Source organism: Dromaius novaehollandiae, chromosome 2, assembly GCF_036370855.1.
Source record: "Dromaius novaehollandiae isolate bDroNov1 chromosome 2, bDroNov1.hap1, whole genome shotgun sequence".
Classification (NCBI taxonomy): Eukaryota; Metazoa; Chordata; class Aves; order Casuariiformes; family Dromaiidae; genus Dromaius; species Dromaius novaehollandiae.
Genome location: NC_088099.1, coordinates 139,012,968 through 139,034,373, shown reverse-complemented (window position 1 = coordinate 139,034,373; position 21,406 = coordinate 139,012,968). Strand labels below are relative to the sequence as shown.

At 39.3% G+C, this 21,406-nt stretch overlaps 1 protein-coding gene across 7 annotated transcripts in view; it reads left to right on the top strand.

Annotated features, from left to right (window-relative positions):
* Positions 1 to 7,420: 7,420 nt before the first annotated feature.
* The window catches only part of SPIDR (scaffold protein involved in DNA repair), a 211,514-nt gene continuing 197,528 nt past the window's right edge, over positions 7,421 to 21,406 (top strand). For 5 of the 7 annotated variants that reach the window (XM_026102983.2, XM_026102980.2, XM_026102982.2 and 2 more), the window contains exons 1-6: positions 7,421 to 7,566; positions 13,318 to 13,421; positions 15,845 to 16,000; positions 17,021 to 17,099; positions 18,613 to 18,798; positions 21,154 to 21,311. In XM_026102983.2, coding sequence (XP_025958768.2) covers positions 13,398 to 13,421; positions 15,845 to 16,000; positions 17,021 to 17,099; positions 18,613 to 18,798; positions 21,154 to 21,311 — 603 coding nt within the window. In that variant the 5' untranslated portion in view covers positions 7,421 to 7,566; positions 13,318 to 13,397. The remainder of the gene's footprint in view (positions 7,567 to 13,317; positions 13,422 to 15,844; positions 16,001 to 17,020; positions 17,100 to 18,612; positions 18,799 to 21,153; positions 21,312 to 21,406) is intronic. The other 2 variants (XM_026102981.2, XM_026102984.2) reach the window with 2 other exon arrangements.

Here is a 21,406-nt window from a genome sequence, read left to right as displayed (position 1 = left end):
CAGTATCACTTCCACTTGCTAACTCCAACATTCATAAGTCTCAAGCACAAAAGCAGAGGATTATCTTAACGAGTGGGAGTGTGATGAACACTGGTAGAAAAGGTGCTTGCTTTTTTGAAAACAAGAAGATCACAGACTATTTTTGCTTTGCCAACCTCCTCTAAATTCACGTTAAGAAGAGCTGCCATAAGGAAGAGGAGTATTAGGAGAACTGCCATTCAGCAGTTTACCATTCAGAAAACAGATCAAGTGAGATCAGACAACAAAAAAGAGCATTTATAGAACACAAGTTTTATTTCCTGTTTTTTTTCTTAAAACTGTCTTGGTGATAAATGAATCACGTCTTAAAAAATACTCCACTGAACAGAGAAGGTAAAAGACTGCACATGTGTAAGACTATGATTATATGACTTTATACCTCAGCGTGTTTTATGTCTACAAATGACCACACCAAAGGAGGCCACTTTAGATGAGATAAACCAAACAAAAGGAGAAGGACTAGTAACTGCGTGTGAAATATTACAGAAGGAAAGAACAAGCTATGACACAAGTAACATGATGTTTGAGGAAACTATGGAAATTATATTGATGTGTTCTAGTTTTTGATTTTAGAAACTTACTAGATTTAGGCATCACAATTCATATGAATGGTTGTCCCTCATGATCCAGCACTTGGGCTAGCCACCTCTGAACCATGTGGTTTACCAGTATACCTTATGTTCTCTCTGTTTCCGTGCACAGCAGTGTGGGTATTTAGAGGGTTATCCCATGCATACTTTTTTTTTTCAGGCTGAAATGTTTTAGAATCCTTTTCTGGACAGTTGTCTCAGCTCTGGTCCAAGCTGTCTGTCCTATATGCAGGACTGTGGGAAAAAAACGTGGAAATGGCATGAGCACTGTAGCCCATTCCCCTGTGTCCTTTCTGGAAAGTGAATGAGCTGTAGTCTGAGTGAGAGTGGAGCTCTCCATTCTAACTGGCACCAGCAAGTGGGTACAGTAACTTGAGAGAAATTTCATTTCATGAATTTGAGTGTGAATGAGACAGGCAGTAAGACAAAACCCAAATCAGAGCACAGGTAACTTTCACTATAGAAATGGCTTAAGTTTTATAACAGCTTTAGCAGGGAAATCCTTCAAGGCCAAATCTGAATCCAGTGAAATCAGCAGAGGAATTCCCAGGTGTTACATGCTTTTTACTAATTATTTATAGTACTGACAGAAAAATAGTAACTTATTTTGAAAGAGCATGTATATTCTACCGCTGGCACAAGCAAAACATGCTAAAAAGAATAACTGATTTACATAAACAGATGTTATTAAAAAAAAAAGGAATCAAACATCAAGACAGGTTGTATTCTTTATCCATCAAAATGGCAGGAAATGAGATGAGGGCCCAGGATGGCTTAGAATGTATCCTTGGCTTTCAGGAGTTTTCTGTCTTTGTTACAAGTTATATTAATAAAATAATAATTTAATAAAAAATAAATAAGAACTTCTTGTATAGGGAATATTGCCTAGTGTGGCAACTTCAGCTTTTGATAATTTATGACAGTGACTTGCTTAATCCCCAATTTAAAGCTGCATATTATACAGTAGCTTTTATCTAGGAGATACCTAATAGCACATTTCTGGCTCCTTCAAGAAGATAAGAAAACGCAGAGAGCACAGCCAAATGATTAGCTGCTAAAGCAGCCAAAGAAGAGACTAATGTATCGAGAGGAACAGGTAAAATGGGAGCAACTTGAGACACCACAGATTTCCCTTGAATATGTAATATCTAGGACTCAGGTAGTGCTTCCCTCTGCATTACCATGAGGTCTTGCAAAAGAAAAATATCATGATGCAAACAGGTAAAAATTGTGCCTGAGAGCCACAAAAGCAGCTGAATCAGGGATCTGTTGACATTCAGGATGCCTACGCTGCAAAAGCAGAAAGCTGTTCTAGGATCACTAGAGTCAGGCTAGAGGCTTAGTTTAAGTTTCAGGCCCCCCATAAACTTTTCTTGATTTGTTAACCTCATTTATAACTCAAGGCTGTTTAATCTAGTATTTGTACTGCGTGCTAGAAAATGATCACCTGTCCTCAAAAATTGCTGTATCAGTTCCAGAGCCAGTTGTCCATTTGCAGTTTCACAGTTTGCCCATGGTCAGAGGTACGCTCCATGAAGACAGACATGTACTGAGAGTTCACTGAGGGGACCTTAAAGGTGACCTCCAATTTTGTTTAATCAGCTAAATGAGGGCTATTTTTGTTACATCAACAAAAACTATTTGAAGACCACTTTGTGAGTTTCAGAATATGGTCCTAATGCTTAGAAACTTGCTTCATTGATAATGAACTGAATTCACAGGTAGTGTTTAGAAAACAAATGATAGGAAAAAACGGCAAATAGCATAGCCAGATTATGTTTTGTTAGCCATAAGAGGTTGCAATGGAAGTGCGATGAGCAACCAGTGTGTACTGCAGTCCTCTCTTTTGCCTGTTTTCTAGTGTATCTGTGGTGCACTGGGCATCATGCAGGGGCAATGACCACTGCTTTGGGCTGCGTTCCACTGGGCACTGCTCTCTTGGGACCATTTCAGAAGGTGTGCCTCCATATGCAGCACTGTTACAGCCTCTCTCTTCCTCTGGGGCACTCATCAGTGAATTATGTTGGATACTGCAGATATGTGAAGGGTGACCTGGCCATAGGAGCAGGTCTGATTCCTTCAGTTTGTGTTTGGACTCTCTGTGATCCTGGAGCTGCTTAGCAGACATGGATAACATGGTGTAGAGAATCACCCAGCTGAAGGACAAGGAATGCTGAGTATCATAGGCTGTGCTGGACGTGTCTGGGTACAACCCTGCGGCAAGGCAAGTGATTCTGGGCAGATACAGGCCCGTTGTGTGAGGTTTCTGGGGATGCCTATCCAAGTGCTATCTGGAAAAGAAAAGTCATCTGTTCTGAAAAGAATGTGTATAGAAATAAAATGAGCAGTTGTCTTGCACAACAGCAAGTTATTCCACAGCAATGCATGCTAACTTGCTCCTGAGCCAGGCAGCTCTTCCTTGTTCCAGACTGTGATTCATAGCAGTGAACAGACCTTACGCTGAGAGAAAGGCAGGCTCACAAAGTAAGCACTATGTGGTGAAGGGATATATTTAAAGAAGATGGAACCAGTAATAGGAAAAAAGTAGGGTTTCAGTTTGGGGAAGCCTAGGGAGGGGCAATGGCTTTTGGTTCTTAGCTGCATTACTGCAAACTTTGGAATTATAAGGTAGCCTCTCCTGAGATGAGCCCAGGGGACCTACTATCACAGAGGACTATTTAAACACCACAGCTTAATTCTTGTTTTGTCTGCATCCATTGCATGCTGTAGATCACAGCTCTTCAGAGATCTTCTCCATATTGCTGTGGTGATGAAAGAAATATTCTTAAAACAAAAAATCAGGTAGTACTATACTAGTAAATACAACAGGCTTGAACCCATTCTCTGGCTGGTAAGGCAAGTGGCATGGTACATCTTGTGACCATATAATTAATCTCTTTTCTCCTTCCAAGTCAAGGTGGCCTCATCCATACTGCCTACTGAGAACATGTTCTGGCTTGGGCCATCTCCTAAACAGTGCCAGGGGCATTGCTTGGGAATGCACCAGCTAGCATGGGCCTAAACCAGGCCAGGGAGCCCACTGACAGCTGAACAGTGAGGACAGTCACAGGACAGTACTCAAGCCTGTGACCTTGCTCCCTTTAGTTCACTAGTATAGATGTGGCCAGTGGCAAAGTCTGGGGCATGGGGGACCACACTGCTCACACATTTACCATGTTCCCAGCCCCGCTTTGGTTACTCCAGCCAGCTTTCTTCAGGCTGCTAGAAAGCAACAAGGCTTAAGCGGTACGGATGCAAGTGAGTCCATGCCACTCAGCCTTCTTTCCTTTAGCAGTAATAGATGTAGCCTACAAGTATAGATACAGTGGCTTTAAGTGAAGTTGAAGATCAACTTTTTGCTTTCCAACTAACAAGATCTTCTTGACTGTAGACAGCTGGCAGTCCCCATAACCTTTTCAACATATTATTCTTCCTTGTGCATGGTATTATCTTAAGTGTTTTTCAATAAAAGTTTTTGCAAAGTGTTAAAGGCAAGGGCACACCTTAAAAAAAGAGATAAAAATGATTATGCTAAATTAGTATTAATATTTGCCCTAAGAGAGGAAATTCAGTTTCAGATTAACTCAGTTTTATATAGTGCAGTGTTATCATTATTTCAATAACTTTAAATGTTGCTGAATTAAATGAACAGGAAGAACTCTAGTGCAAGTAAACTGGCATTAAGATTGAAGTGAAAAAAGTGCCATTTTTTTCCGGCTCAGAATACATGGATGTATTTTTTTGCTAGTTACAGCCAAAACAGATTACTTTCAAGATAGATGATCAGTTTTAGCTTTGAAAAACTTATTTTATTTGCATTTATCTTGTTAAACTAGAGATATATAAGAGAGGTAATATGGGTCCCAAGTTTAACTGTCTGTAGAAAAGTTATTTACTTATATTTCTTTTTTAGCACAGAACACAGAAATTGCAGGAAAAGATATAAAAACGTCAGCCATTATAAAATAGTGCACAGTGGCTGGTGGTGTGATGCTGAGATGCTAGAAAGACAATACAGTGTGTGCTAACAAGGCCTCTGCCCTGTACAAAACCACCCTCTGCTGGTCAAGTGTGGAGCAACCCTAGGATGGATCTCTTCCACGTTGTAGCTTTGTGACTTGAGGGCAAGAAGACTTGTTTAAAGATTCCTCATGGATATGTTGATTCATTTAAAAGCTATTTTTTCTTTTGATTTTCAAATTATCATATATTAACTTTCAATTCCTGTGAATGTATAAAGTTTACTCCATTTGCTTCACTGAAACCTGGCATCCCCTGAGTGTTTTTTGCCAAGTCTGTACCTTCTCTCAGCAAAGCCATATATGATATTGTGGAATAGTCCGGTTTAATTTATTGTGGAACTGACATCACACCTTTGGGATTAAAGAGTCTGAACTTTGTTATGTTGTTCCCTGGCAAACCTTAGAAAGCTGGTAATCATCAGAACGTAATGCAGTCTGCAGAACAAAATGTTATTTTGGCTCTAGACCGGGTGAACCAGCCTAGGCCTTGGGATCATCTATTGCCAGATAATTCATAAATATCAAACTGACATTGAAGGGCACATTCTAAAATCCTTAATCAGTAAATCCTTAATCAGTTTTTTCTCCTCTACCTCATAGTGATAAAGTGGCTGGGATGTTTGTGACTCTTTAGACTTCACTAAGGAAATGACCCAACCCAAAATCTCTAGATTTGAATTTGACATTGTTCTTACTAGGTTTTATTCACTGGAAAACTTTTAAAGCTGTAACTTAATGTTTCACAAGAGGAAATTAATCCATAAACTCATGTCAGAATGAAAGACAAATGTATTCAGTCAGTGGAAACAAATTCTCCAAGCTTCACTCATTTAAGTCTCCTTATCTTTTGATTAATTTGTATAAACTACATTTTGTTTCTTTGAGAGAGTTCTTTCTATATATGGATTGAGAAATATTATCTGTGTAATCAAGAGCATCACAGATAAATAAATGCTCTTCCTTATGAACTTCACTAAAGACAATTTTATTGTTAACAGGAATTTTACATTTTTCATAGAACTATAATGCAGTTAAAATACAAAAAATGTACTATGTCATAATATTCCTTGAGCAATGGCAATTTTGATCTTGAGCACACATGTAGTGAATCAGTATATCAGATAAAATAGCAGACTCAAACTGTCCCTTAAGCCAGCAAGAATACAGATGTGCTTGCAGATGTATGTGAAAATTTTTTCTTCAAAAATGGTGTAGCTAAAAATGTTAATTATGTCATCCACAAGCATAACCCACCAAGATTTTTAATGAACTTGAAGAAAAACATACTGGTATTATACAGCTTTCTTAAGCTCTTGTGAAGAAGCTAGGCACAAATTATTCTTTCTCCACAGAAACATTAATTTAAAAGCAATCACCCTTCTATTTTAATTTATAATATATGGGGTTGCTTTCTGACAAGTGATTTAGCTCTAATGTAGCCTATTTAATGGAATAGTACAGTAACATATTTCTTCAAATATCAAAGAAAACCACTTTGATATATAATAGAATTCATTTGACAATCTAATAATTGTAGAAATACTGCTAAGTTCTGGAAGGATGAGAACAGAGTGCTTTTAACTCTGTTTGACAAAACAATCAAAGGCAGTATGAGCTCTGGATGATGATGTTTCTGGCTCTGCTCTCATTGCAAAATCCATTTTAATTAGTGGTAGTTTTATAAAGGGAATGTGTGATGGGTATTGGCCACAGGGTGCCTTGGAAAAATACAAAATGTAAACTATAGACATACATACATATAATTAGGGTTTAATAATAAAAATTGCAGTCATATAGTGCATTCCCTGAAAATGTGTGCTTTAGAAATTCTAGTTAATTAAGCTTAAGATACAAGATACAATTACCTCATTTTGCAAAGACTGTTTATTATTGTTTCTGAAGAACAGCACTGACAGGCCTAAGTGACCTTCTCAAGAGCACACAGAAAGTTTGATATACAATAAAAAATAACCCAAATATCCCTTTTCCGCCAATGCTTCCATTTGCATCACAAAAAAGTTTTTCCCTTCAGTAAGTTGCAATTAACTGTTTTGTGGAAGAAGAGTTCAATGCACAAAGCAATTTTTAGTCCGTACATCTTAGCTCTGATATGACTTTTTCCTGTAAATTTATCTGCTCATTTGTCCTTAGTTTCGGGAGTTAAAAATCTTAAATTAATGGCTTAACTAAGAACATGTTTTTCATACAGCATCTTGCTTTGCATTTAGGTATTACTTGTTGCTTGGGCATTTAGCCAGGGTTTAGATAGCGGTTGCTTTGTTTATTTCCTTGCGGTGTTAAGCAGCAAAACTCAGTTCTGAGATTTTCTTTTGAGTTAATTTGGCTATCGCGAAGGACGCGCAGGCTGAACGCAGGCTGAGAGAGCTCTTTCTACCCCGAACCCACTGCTGACAGGAGCTCCCCGCCCGTCCCGGGCGCCGCCCCTCAGCTAGCGAGGCCGCTACGAAGAGACGACTCGGGCCTCTCCAGAGCCCCGGTGCCCAGCGCTCCCCCCGCCGCCTGCTTCCCCGCAGCCCCTCCGCGTGAGGCGGCGGGGGCAGCACCGCGCGGACGGGCCGAGGCACCCGCTGTAACGGGCAGAGCCAGCTGCGAGGTCACCAACTGGCGCACCCGCCAACGGCTCCCCCGCGCCCGGCTCCCGCATGGCGCATGCGCCCACGCCGCGCGCCGGGCAGGCGCTTAGCAGCCCCCGCTTTCTATCCCCCCCGCCCTCGGAAACATCCGCCTTCCCTACACGTCACCCGCACTGCACCGCGTCCGCCCAATCAGGCGCCGAGGCTTTCGCGGCGCCAAAGCTGCAAAGGGAGGGGGCGTGCGAGGAGCGGGCTGGGGACTCCCCTGCCACGTGACGAGGGACGTGGCCGCCTTGGCAGGGGGAGATGCCCAGTAGGAAGGTACCTGCGTGTGCGCGCGCGAGGAGTGGAGGGGGGCGCGCGGCGCCGTGGCCACGGGAGGGGGGAGGGGGCTGCTGGGGCGGCCGGGCCCGCGCGGCGGCGTAACGGCCGCCGTGGCCTTGCCTGGGGGCTGCGCGGCGGCTGGCGTCAGCGCCGCTCGGGGGAGCTCCTGCGGCGCTCTGCGCGTCGGCGGCTCCGCGGCCCGCCCGCGCTCCCGGTCAGCCTGCGGCCGGGCCGTGCGGCTGCGAGCGCGGGTAGCGGTGCCTCGGGCTCGGCGCCAAGCGCGGGTGTTGGCGAGGGAGGAGCCGCCGGGCGTGAGCGCAACCGCGGCTGGCGGCTTTCCGCTCCGCCGAGCTGGGAGAGATGCTGCAAAAAGCCCCTAATCGCAGGCTGAAATGAGAAGTGTTTCCCGGGAGAGGGAGCGATAACGTCGTTTAATCCTCTCTCCTGGTAGCAGGACTTCTGAAAGCCCAGCAGCGTTAGACATGCGCTCTCTAGGGTGGTCATGATGCTGCTCGTTTCTCTGTGTGTTAACAGGGCAAAAAGTGGCTCGGACCCTGTGAACTAAAGCACGCGTGCAAGTGACCCCTGAGAAACCACCCCCCATGTAAATGCTTGCTTTTATCCGCTGTTTGCAGGCCTACGTTCCAGGTCCTTAAAACTACCGGAAAAGGTGTTTTAACCTTGACCTTTTCAAAAGCAAAACTAGTATGTAGGAATTATGTACAAAACGAATAGAGACAGCCCACCCCACTGGAAGAGGAGGCAGATAAGAAAACTTCTACCAAGTTCTTGATAGTTTGGATTGTAATACAGCTGTTAAACTGACCTTTTGTTCAAGTTACACAATGGAAACACAACTGTAGTGAGCAGAAACTGCAGTTACTTTGAGCTTTTTTTTAATTAGGTGACACTCAGAAATAAGTGTGCTTGAAGATAAACTACAAGAGGAAAAGAGACTTTCGTCCAAACTGCTAGGCTTAATATTTTGCTTTCTTTGGAAAGCAAAGCTTATTTTCTTTGGGTGTTAGAGGGACACAGGAGTGTGACTAGAAAGAGGCATTTCATCAACTGTTTTGTCTTCTCACTTAGGTACTTTGCTTGGCGCATTTGATGATACTTCCAGGATAGTAAGCGGGCTGCAGTTTCTGTCTGATTAATAGTACTTATGCTGGTGTAAAGGTACTGCTGAAAGGCTTTAGACAGACTTAAGAGCCTCATTGTTGTTTGCTATATAAATGCAAATAGAGTTCAAATGGCAGATTTAGATTCTAAAACATTTATTTTTTTATTTAGCATGTGCATCGAAGTGGTGAATATTCCTCCCTCCCTCAATCTTAAAAGTAAATACATTTTAAATGTATTATTCTAAAATAAAAATGTCAAGATGCTTAAAATAACCTGTTATAATTCACTTAAATTACATAGACACTATGCATATTTTCTTCTAAAAGTTTTCAAGTTATCGACCCTGCTAGTGAAAAACTCTGCCCCGTTGAGGTAGAACCAGATCTTTTTGCAATGTAGCTACAGTTTTTGATAGTAATAGTTTTTTCTGAAAACAAAGATAGTGTTTCTCCTTACTGTATCCATCAAAGCTATGCTGATCAAGTAAGAAGACAGCAGTCCTCTCCACTCAATGACTACTCTGTTAATTCGACTATTTTAAAAACAAAACATACCATAAGTTTTTGTTATGTATCCTAAATATTTTGAGTAATTTAATCCTGTAAAAGCTTTTCTAAAATACTTCTGTTTTGACCATTTTGATAGAATCCAGATTTCTCTCTGACTGTAGCTTGACATCATTCATGAATGAAAAGTGAAATTCAAAAGCATTCATGTTCCATGAGGTGTTTTTCCTCAATGTAAACATGTATTATATTACCCAGTTACTTAAATAAGCATGTATAGGTTAAAAACGATGTTGAAAAGGTTTTATATATATATACATATATATATATATGTATATATATATGTATATATATGTACATACACATCAGTCAATGAAAATAGCTTTTCATTGAGTGCTAAAAATCAAAAAAGAAAAAACTTTAAAGCTATGATTTAAAGCTGTCAATCTTATACCTCAACATTGATTAAAAAAAGTTTTTTTTCAAAACTTTTTTTTTTTTAAATATATAAACAGCACGCTGACAGTCATTAAGAGGTAGGTCAGGTCACCGTGACTGTGGTTATACAGTTCAGAATTTTTTTACAAATGACTGCAACTTGATGATAACCTTTCTCAGGATCTTAGGTATTCATGCGAATAGTCTTTGGAAAATATATATGCCTGTTTTCATAGGAATGACTCTTGGCTTAAGTAAATGCAGACTACAGTTTTCATTCTGCAACCTTTACTTAGATCTTCACTTGAGTTAGAAATGCAAGGATGTTTAAGGATTTGAAAGAAAGAAAAATTTACATTTTCTCCAGGCACTGAAAGCAGTGACTAGACTTTCAGGAGCTCAGTAATATTAACACAGAGTTTTGCTGAAAATGAGATACCTGTTGTGAAAATTTAGTTCTGTGCTGTTTTAAAATCAGTCTTTTAAAGCCTAGGACTCTTATTTTAGAGTAGTTACTTTTTTTTGAAGTCTGTGTGGACAGAGGTGAAAGATGAGGATGGCTGTTGGTCAGTGTCTGATTGATTTTCGCATGTGCTTTTTTTGTGATTGTTCCCTTCAAAAGTTTTAAAAAAAATCAATACATCTCTGGAAACTAGAGCTGAAATTTTCAGTACTTTGCTGTTTGATCTGCTCTGTGTTAGGGAAGAATAAGACAATAGTATTTAAATGCTTTCTAGTAATACTTCAGTGACGTAACTACCTTCTAGAAGGTTTTGTGTGTCTGTAGCAGGAGTTTATGTAGTGAAGCATTTTATTATTTTTTTGTTCTTACACTTGTGCTGCTCTGTATGTGTTAACGCAGGTAAATGTCTAAAAAATGCTGCTTGCATCTGAAGTAGAAAATGTATTGATAAATGCTTTCTTGGGTCAATTCCATGGTTTTCGGAACAGCCCCGAGGAAGTGGGATTGTCTGGAGTGTACAGGGCTGTGCAGTGAGTAGTCTTTGACTCATACAGTCCAAGGACTATTGAGGGTGCTTCTGGCTAACAAATATTGGCATGAGTAAGAACAATATGTTGACTGGTTGAGTGGAGATGTTCTGGATAGGCCTGTGTATTTGAAAGTCAAAACCAATCCCCCAACCTCACCTTATACTTTGAGTCCAGTGTATAATCATTATGTATTTAATGAATTTTCGGCGCATGTTTCCTTTTTCCTCACTAGCCCCCACCCCAAATGTAGACGACTTATGTTTTATCTGGCTGGAGATGACTGAAGGAATAATGGCCAAAGGATTATGTTCCATGTGTTTTGCCTGGGGGGCTTGATTCTACTTTCACTGATACCAATAACAGGAATTTATTTTTACTCCATTAGGAGTTGCTCCAAAGCCAAATGCAATACTTTCTAAATAGAGGTCAGCGGACAATTTCTACGTAAGTTGGCCATTGTAGTCTCCCTCTTTTTAATTCAAGATTTCAGGAGTCACATTTTGTCTTTGGACATTCTATGTAATCCACAAATTTTTTATGCATAACTTTCTGTTTTGTAATAAATACTGGGTTTTTTTTTGATGAGGGACACCAAGTCTACATGATCTAGCTCTTTTGAGCCAGATTCAGTGTTTCTTTTTCTTTTTTTTTTTTTAATACCAGATATCATGTTTCTAGGCACTTCATTTATAGCATTAATAAATTACACAATCTATTTTTGATGTGTCCTGTTTTTATGCTAGAGGAAAAAGACTACGATTAACCTTGTGAATCAAGATTAAGAGAACTTGCTGTTGTCACTGCATTTCTTTGAGAACAGCACGTCCTTGGGATTAGCTTTGTTATAAATATTTATTATTGAGAGAAACTAGTTCTTTTAAATATTAGTTTCTTTGTTGCCTTGAAGCAGACTAGAAGGAAAGTGAAGAGCTGTTAGAACTTTACATTTCTGTGAGCTAGCTGACATACTCCTGCAGCAGAGGTCTTAGGAAACTAGATCTTTGTGCTGGAGTGTGAGGGAGCAGCAGGGCCGGCTGCCCCGCAGGGGATGGGGAGCCGAGGGGGCCGGCAGGGCAGTCCCTCGCTGGCAAAGGCACAGTCCCCCAGTGCCCAAAGGAGACAGGCTGAACAGGTCCAGTGACAGTATCCGGGGTCAGCCCCAGCCCAGTGGCAGCAGACAAGCCTGCGGTGATGGGGCAGATCTGCGGTGAAGCCGGAAAGCCCAGGCCAAGCGAGGTTGGTGGCCTGACTGGCCCACAGCCCAGGCAGGGACCCAGGGCCTGGGCCTAGGCAGAGGTGCAGCTCTCGGGCGAGGTGAGGCCCCTGCAGGGCTTCTTCCACTCGTGCTTTTGCAGCTTTTTTGCCTGCTCCTGGGTCCCATGGCCACACCGTGTCAGAGGTGGCCTCCCTTCAAAATATCACGCATTTGTAACATGAAGTGTGGTGATACTAGTTCTGTGTAGAGTGTGGTCACTCTATCTGCCTCCTATTCTTCTGGTTGTAGTCTTAATCTTGGGTAACCCAAGGTTACCCTCGGGTGTCATTGTATTCTGGAGGTCTTTTCTCATGAGGAACTGCATGTCCTCTATCTTCATATATCTGTAACTCTTTTCCATTGCATGTAATGTTTGAATTACAGATTTTAAATTAGAATACATATATATGCTTCAAGTTTACGTGTACACATAAATATGGGTTTATGCATGTTAAAATGATATACTTTTTATACAACATGTTTATCTTTAAAAAATTGTTCAGTGTGTATGTGTGTGTACATGCATGCAGTGCTACCACAGACTCCTGCCTCAGTAACTATAAGGTGAGGCTGTAGGTCCAATTTCCAGAATTCACATCACATATTTCTTTAGAGAGATTTAAATTGTCAAATAGTTGGGGGTGGAGTTGTCTTTAGGGTGTTTTTTTTTTGTTTTTTTTTAAGTGGAGTGAGATCTGGAAAATGGGGGAAGGATATCTGCATTAGAGGCAGAGATCTCTAAGTCACTACTGTCAACATCAGAAATCATGAGTTAACTCCATCTCCCCTCTCCTCCCCCAGTAGTATTTGCCTGAAATTTGTGATAGTTGAAGAAAATCTTACATAGAGGCAGTATTTCTCTGCTTCTGGGGCTTTAGGAACTGTTTTCAATGTTTCTCAGTGACTGCGATGGCTATAAATTGCTTCTTGGTGGTAACAGAAACTCTGAGATTTTCCTGTGTCTGTATACCACAACGTGTGGCAAGGTAATTAAGAGCTAGCAGTACTGACACCTCCTCAGGTTGTGACTGAGCTGACACCAGGTTGCACAGCTGCTAGACTGGTCCCTCTGGTCCCTGTCTTCTTTCTGCTTCCTGTGTGCCAGCCATAGGTAACTAGCGCTTCTTCCCAAGCAAGGTAAGTTTTCTGCCAGTTTAATTCCCTGTCATCAGGTCTGCATAGGGTCCCATGAGTACCAAGTGCAAGTGAAGTAGTAAGGGAGAGGGGGAGCAATGCAGAGTGGAGTGGGACTCCAGTCTGTGGTTGTCATTAGGCCGCCTCATCTGTAATGCAGAACCACACTGAGACGCACCCCTGTAGTACTGCTCTGAAATCTACTCAGCCCTTGCTTCTACTCAGGCAAAGGAAGAGGAGGATTAAATAATGCTCCTCTGTTGTCATTAACTATTAAAACTATTTTGCCTCTCACAGTCATGACTATCTGATGGCCGCTGAAGGGACTATTCCCAGGTGTTTGAAAGTAACTTCCACTGCCACTTCATGTTGCACTAATGAGGAGCAAGATTCTACACTGGGTAGGATAATTTGTATCTTAGTATCTGTTAATTAGGTTTGACCCTTCAAAATGAGTTTAGGTTTACTGTAACCATCTAAAGATAAGCACGATGACCTAAACCATCTAAGCATAAAAAAACCTGCTTACTCTATTCATATTAGCTTTTTTTAGTTGTGTCTATTGGAAGACTTACCCTTTCTGTATGCACCTGAATTCTCCTTAGCTAGGGAAAGGGGATTAATACATTAGCTTTTATCCCGCTCATTTTTGTACAGCACTTCCTTCCCAGATCTTGTCAGTTGTGAAACACTGGCCATACTACAGCTGCCATGTTCTGCTGTTCTTCCTCTGCCTCTTATGCTGTACTCTTTTTTTTTTTTTTTTTTTTTTCCCCCCCCCCCCAACTTCTGTTGGTACTGCATAGTATAGAGAAACAGAGGGATTCTGTATCAAAGGGATTTTCTGAGTTTAAGGATAACGTGGATGAGAAGCTTAACAGAACACAGAATAATTCTCTAATTCTTTGTTTATTAGGCCTCTTAACAATAGAAATATATTATGAAGCTTGTTTTACATAACTTCATGAATGCATTTGTGTGTAGATTTTTGATTTGTTTGTGACTCTTTCTGCTTTTAATTGGCCATTGAAAGGAGTTTATTGTAAACTTGTGAGCAAGTCATAGTGCTCTTGTTGGCACGGATGTGTGTTCTTCCAAACTGGAACGTGCCATTTAAGAAATAGAGCTTAAATGAACTGCATTTTGTTTTCTTATGTACTGTAAGCTTTTGTCTGCAAAATGCATTTTACAAAAACCTTTCAGAAGCTACAAGAACATGAATTAAGCAAGGCTTCCAGCACTTGCTAAGGAGAAAAAGAAATGGACAAATACATTTTTTTTGCAAAGAGTAAAAATTATTTTGGTCTAATTGTGTAAAAAAAAAAAAAAAATGTAGAGAGTTCCATCCTTCCGCTTTCTACCAAGTGATAAAGGGTTTTACTCTTCACTCAAATTAATAGCTACATATTCCTATGTCATCTCTAATGAGATTACAAATAGCACAGTATTATATGTGTGTCTGATATTGTTACCTGGATTTTTGTGAGTAATCTCAAATGAAGCTTGAACAGTCAGGCCCTTTTGCTATGTCTCTTACTAATAAACCAGCTAGAAGCAGGGTATGAGTTTGAGCAGTGGTATACACTTGGCTGTACTGTTAACTCGTAGCCTGCTACCTGGTGCATTTCTGCCCCCTGCTAGCTCTTGCGTGTCACATCCTTTTAGGGGATAGCACAGGCCTGTTTATAATTAGCAGTTATGGAAAATGTCCCTCACTTTGGGGCACAGGGAAGTGAAGACAATGTAGATGAGTGGACTGAGACATTGCTGTGACGTTTTGCCACAGAACCTGAAAATTGACCTCAACTTTTTTCAGTTATTAATGTTTCCATAGTCCATGCAGAGCCAGAAGTACTGGCCAAGAGGATAGCGCAATGTAGATGTTCACACACAAACATTCTGAAAATGGAGGATTGGGACAGTGTCATTACTTGGAGGAAAGAAGGATTTCAATTCTGTTTGTGTAATAATTGTAACCTTTCTTGTTTAAACTGCCATAGCCTCCTTACTTGTTATCATGTCCTTACAATTGTGCTTGACTCTAAATTTAATACCACGTCATGTTCAAGGTTGTACTTCTTGTCACTGAAAAAAAAAAAATTGGTGGGAGTAAATATGGGGACAGTTTGGTGATAATGACCTCTCATAGTAGCGACTTTGCAGTCTGAATACCCTCAGCAAATTTCAGATAGGTTCTTAGTAAGGTCAGTTGCCATCAAAGGAAATTGCAAATTTATTTTACTTAGTCATCTCACTATGCAATAGGACTGGCTGACTGTAGGGGTGAAGCTATATATTGCTTCCTATAAGTATTCACAGATCTAGAGGAAACATACAGATTATAAGCTACAAAAAAGGCAAAAGCTGCCAGATACTTTGCTTTCTCATCTGTTTTTTAGTCTGAGTATATATTATAGTCTTGATTGCCCAGCCTGGCTGAGAACGTATGTTCCAATCAACACTTGTTTTTGAAGGAATTACTTAGTTAAAGTGTATTTTACTGAGCTGTTCCTGTTTAGGATGATATTTTCAGCCTCATTGGACAGCTAACAGATACTACAAATGCAACTTAGGTCAACAGAAAGTAATGCAGTTATCAAAGATTAAATTTACCCATGTCATTTGGATTATTATTATTATATGATGTTGCATATAAAATGGTTGCCAGTGTTCCAGACTTTTTTTTTTTCCCCTCCATCTCATTAAAAATTGGAGTTTATAAGTATTCAGGAAAAAGGGGCTGACCAGATTGAGTAGACTCCACCTGGAAAGAATTGTGTGTACACACTTAATGTTTTTAATGGGTTTGTTTTTTTCCTCCTAGCGGAAACGATTTTGGAATGCAGAATGCACATCCTTCCCAGATGAGACACCCCTACAGCTAAAAAAATCAAATGTCAGGACATCAGTAGCTGCTACTTCAGTTTCCAATGCATGGCTTAGGTGTGGGGATGGATTTCAGAGCACTTCTGTGCTTGAGGTAAGATGATGGCTTACTTGCAGTGTGAGGAAAAGATTGAAACTGACAGCAAAAGAAGTTTCCATGCTTGACTGAATTATAAGATGTGACCCTTCTTTTAGTGTTGTTTCCAAATTAACAGCATATTAACTGTTGAGGTAGACAAAAATGGAAAGCAAGGTTACTTAAGGGCATTGTCTTAACTTAGTAGTGTAATTCTCTGTGCATATGTTAAATGCTATCCAAAACATAAGATATTATGACTTAGAAAATTGCAAAACTACACTTAGACATGCACAAATAATTTGCCATTTGGAATGGAGTACTGCGTTTCCCTAAAAATTACAGAACAAAAAGACTCTAGTCTGCATCTGAAGAATTTGTTTTAGATATAAAGAGTATATTTGAAATAATGATTTCACTGTGGACAGTTCTGCTTTTTGATGACCCTGGCATGGATCATGGTGCATATGCTGTTTTGGATGATAAATTAAACTATGCTTAATTTTCTTCAACATTGGTCATATGTTCACCCAGCTCTGAATGAGAAGTGCTGTGTGCTGAAAATAATCTTCTCCAACTGGGTTGTTCTGTTTCTTCTTCTGCTGCTGAGCAGTCATGGTGTTACGTAGCTTGTGGGATTTAATAAAATCAGAGACAGGACTACTGAATGCTTCTTTCTGTAACCTTTGAATAGGGCATATGCTTTATTAAGCTCTTACTGCCCACCTTTGACATTTTAATGCTGAAGATACTGGCTCTTGTTCTTTGTAAGGTCGGATCTAATTTCTTTCATAGTCACAGTAAGGTTATATGTTCCAAAACAATGAAAATTCATCTTTTCTGTTACTGTTCTTTCATGATTTGTTATCTTATTTGTTGTATTGAGCCTGGTAGAAAATAGAAAAAAAAAATTGAAATTGTGCTATCAAGTTGTGGTGGGTGAATAATAACAGTTCTGATGAGTATATTGCTGTATGTTAAAATTGTCCTTAACATCTTTCTTGGTGATTAAATCTCCCTTCTCTTTTTTCAATATAGTCTCTGAGACCTGCTGATAAGCAGTCCAGGATTAAGAAGCATCTTGGACCACTGCTAACATCTGCTGAAAGCACAGTAGGTATGTTATGGCTATTTCATGTTCACTTTATCAAAAGACTGTCATTTTGCTTTGTCCCTTTTCAAGGTAGAATTGGCTCAAAATACTGGTTGTTTTCTTCTTTTGTTATTATAATCTGTGCATACAGAAGCTAATTTTGTTAAGAGATGTAATTTTGATACTATTGCGTTTGGGCTCCTCTCTTCATTTAGAGCACCAGAAATATTTTCTGCAGAAGTTGAGGGAACTTCAGCTATTGCTCTTGAACAGATGGAGGAAGCATCACTAATGCTGTATATAGTATGTGTTCTAGCAGTGGCAAGATATTTTAATACTTTGTGTTTTAAGAGGAGAGAATGAAAAACAACCCTTAGCTGTCTAGGTAGAGGGTGAAACAACTCTCTTCTGTTCTGCCTAGAGACAGACAGGTGTGGATGAGGGAAAATCTATTTTTTAAGTATGAAAAATGGATAGTAAAATAGAATTTTGTCAACTGCCTGCTTTTAGTCTTTTATATGTACCTTAGTTCATTTGATACCATGCTAAAAAAATAGCTCTAGGCATAATTAAGAGGAGGAGCATTTATAGACTCTCTCCAGTTCTTTTACTTTTTGACTCCAGAGGAAAGGAAAGAAAGAGTAGTGGCTTCTCCTGTCTTGTATTTCTGCTTGCTCTAGCAGCAAGGCTGCCTCTGGAGTTAAAAATAAGTGACATATTGGGCAGCTTTTCTCTATCCTCCTTTGGGGTTCAAAATTATGCTTTTCTAGGTTTCTGAAAAGAATCTCTGTGTGTTGCAGGAGGAGATACAGTTGTCTGTCTCTCCTTGGCCCTCCTGCCTAATCCCAAATACCCAATAACTGCCGAACTTCACATTTACTTAAAAAGCTTTAGTAGTGGTAGGAGGTAGACAATTGTGTTTTCTTGTGATTGCTAATACTGAACACTCTACTGTTAAGCATTAATCCTTTTCTTTTATTATTAAAAATAACAAAGAAATGTATTTTGCATTAATTCTGTCTCACTTAACTTCAAAAACACAACAGACATTCTTTGTTGCCCCTGAGAAGTTTGATTTTTCTCTCAAGACAAAACTAGAAAGTCATCTCTAATGGCGGTATACTTGTTCATTTGTTATTCACTGTAGAAAGTAAGAGAAATCGAAAATCCAAAATTGTGCAGATAGTCTTTAATTAAACCACTTAGTATTTTAAAAGGGCATATGTGGGAGCGTTAGTACTGTGAGTAGAAGACTGTACGTCAGATAGTCATTTCTAGTTCTTGCTCTGCTGAACGACTGATAGCCTCGTATAAAAGGAAGTGTTAGCATTTATCTTGGAGAACTGAAATGAAAATAATGCTGGTATGTACAAGAAATGCCTGTGAGTTAACACTCTGTATTGGTCTCTGGTGCTTGGGGATAGAACTGATAATATTTTTCTAGTTCAAAAAACATATAGCTTAATTTTTAAAAATTTTACATTTAACAGTATTACTTTTCCATAATACTCTAATGCTTTACAATCCTTTTTAACAGGATCTTCTGTTGCTGAAAGCTCTAAGGAGTCTGAGAGCATAATATGGAGCTCTAGTGGCAGTGATTTTTCAGATGATGAAAATAAAACATCAATTTCAAGGTTATGCAAAGAAAAAAGTTATGCTTCCAAAACAGAGAAATCATACAGCAGATGTGATTTATTGTCAGAGAACAGAAGTGGTGAAGGTAAGGTCAAACGCAAGTAGATTTGTCAAGAAACCTGTCATCTTCAGATGCCGTAATGAAAATACTTTGAGGCCGTTCTAACAGAACGGCAAGATCTTATCCTATTTCAGTTAAATCAGTTGGATTTTTTCCATCAATTTCATTGGATTGTAGAATAAGCTCTTACTATAAATTATGTACAACAAATTTAAACGTTGGGGTAAAGGAGCAGAATTGGGCATGTTATACAATATCAAATGAAGCATGTCAGCTCATTTCAATATATTATAGTTTGTACCATTTCCTTGTCTATGCTGTGGTATAGATACTGGGCTTATGAACACCTTCATCTGCCCACTCTGTTCTGCTAGTGATATTGCTGTCTGCATCTGCTGCCTACATGTAGCAGACTTTGCAGCTGCAGTTAGCATCATTAGTTTTCATTTCAGTACACAGTATTCCTTGTTTCCCATTAGCTGCATTCTATGAACAACAGTGAGTTTTGTTCTTATGATTCATTTTCTGATTCATGGAGCAGGGAACAACAGAAGGGAGAGAAATGATCATTTAGTGTAATTCCTAGTAACTCTTTTTCATGTTGAAATGGAAAGACTGTCCATTTTCTAGACTACAATATAATGCTCACCATGAATCTTTTTAACCTGTCATTAATATCATCGTATTGCAGTTGTCCCTTATATATCCCTTATAATGAACAGTTCAGTAGCAATGAGTATATCCCGCAGATCTTTAGTCTTTAATTTTTTTAAAGAGAGAATATGCAGACTATTGCTCAAGAAACTCTGCTCTTGTGAGACAGACAAATTTGGTTTCTCCATAGAAATTAAGGAACCTGGATACTTTATGGAAAGTACATGCTTGAAGGCACTGAGGAAATCCATTCTTTTCCTATTCTTTTTCTAAACTCCGAAATGTATTGAGTTACTGAAAGAAGTGGGGAGAAAGAACTGTGTTCTCCATGCTTTTTCAAGTAAACATCATACACAGTAATTATAGTATTGTAGGTGTGTATCTGTGTGTATGCATATTATGTATGTATAATTATACACACGGGGATGGTAGCTGAGAAAGTATTTTTAAGTGTTACATCCTTTCATGTGATGTTCACCTTCAGAGAAAAAGGGTCAGCTTGATAAAACTGATTGTCTCATATTTCATTACAGAATTTATGCTGCAGTCATACTTGCCACACAGCTTCAACAGGCCTGTTTGTGTTACTTAGTCACCAATGCGTGTGTTTAAAAGCTCTTTTTCATATGTCTTTCTTGTAGCTAGAAAAAGAAATGCATTTGTATGTGTGAAAAAGCAAACACCAGAGCTCTGTGTTTCTCCGTCTGTCTGGATGACTTCAGAATGTGGAAGCTCCATTAAGAAATGAATAATTTAGACTATAGTAGCTCTGTAAATTCTAAAATGTGCTATCACAGATACATATATCTATAAAAATGTCTAGAGCACTTTTTTTTCCTTACTCGGCTTTCTGTTACCTGTATATGATTCTTTCAATGTTAGAAATGTGACATTTACATTATTTGCAGAGGCACAAAAGCAAAACCAACCAAACAGCTCCTTGCTCCTTCTTCTCCAAAGCTCATTTATATAAAATGGAATGAGATTTTTCTTCTCAGTGACTTACAGCCACACGTTCAGGTGGACCTGAAGGGTGGTGAGGGCTGCTATGGAGGGAGCTCAGGCTTCCACTGAATTCAGAGGTCCTCACACCATCCTCAGATAGTGCGAGTGGACTTTTGGAGTTGCATTAAGGAAGGAATCCTCTGTCTGATATGCTTAAAGGTTTGAGTCACAGACTTGTGTATTTAGCCATGGTGTTTTAGGAGGTTACCATCTTAACTAGCCTTTTCATTTCTCTGGAGTTTGCCACTCTTATAGCAGATGTTAACATATACCAACTTCTCAGCTGCTCCAAGTAACCCTCTGAAGTATTTGCTTAAAACCAGTTAATTTTGAACAAGTACACTTTAAAAATCTAACGCAACTGGACAAAAAAGCCTAACTAAAAACCAGAAAAACGAATAAAAAAAACTAAACTAAAAACACTACCTACCTAAGCAGTCACCTTATGGGCAGTACTTTGAAATCTTTATTATATGTGGAATTTTTTATCTTTATTCACAGAAACTTCCATTGCCTTATAATAGGATTTGGCTTTTGTGAGAGAGAAGATCACATTCTTCATCTATAAAAATAGTTAAAGATCCATTGAACATGTGTAACAAAATAATGTTGCATTTTTCCTCAGCTAACTGTAGTATTAGTATGTTTGAATTCATACTTATAAATAATATATAGATGATGATGAAGTAAAATATCTTTTAACAAATATTTTTATTTTAGATGAACCACAGTTCATTGAGTGGGAGAAGGATAGTGATTCTACTGGTAAGTGTGGTGGATCAGAAAAAGATGACGGTTCACTGGACATATCAGACTCCGACTCCTGCACAAATCTAAGTTCTCTGCCTGCCAAAGAGGGGAATGATGACTTTTTTAAGGTGAGAAATTGTTTCTGTGTTTAAAAAAAAAAAAAAAAAAAAAAAGGTTAGCAATAATTATGGAGTGTACTTATATCTGACTAATTTTCCTCCAG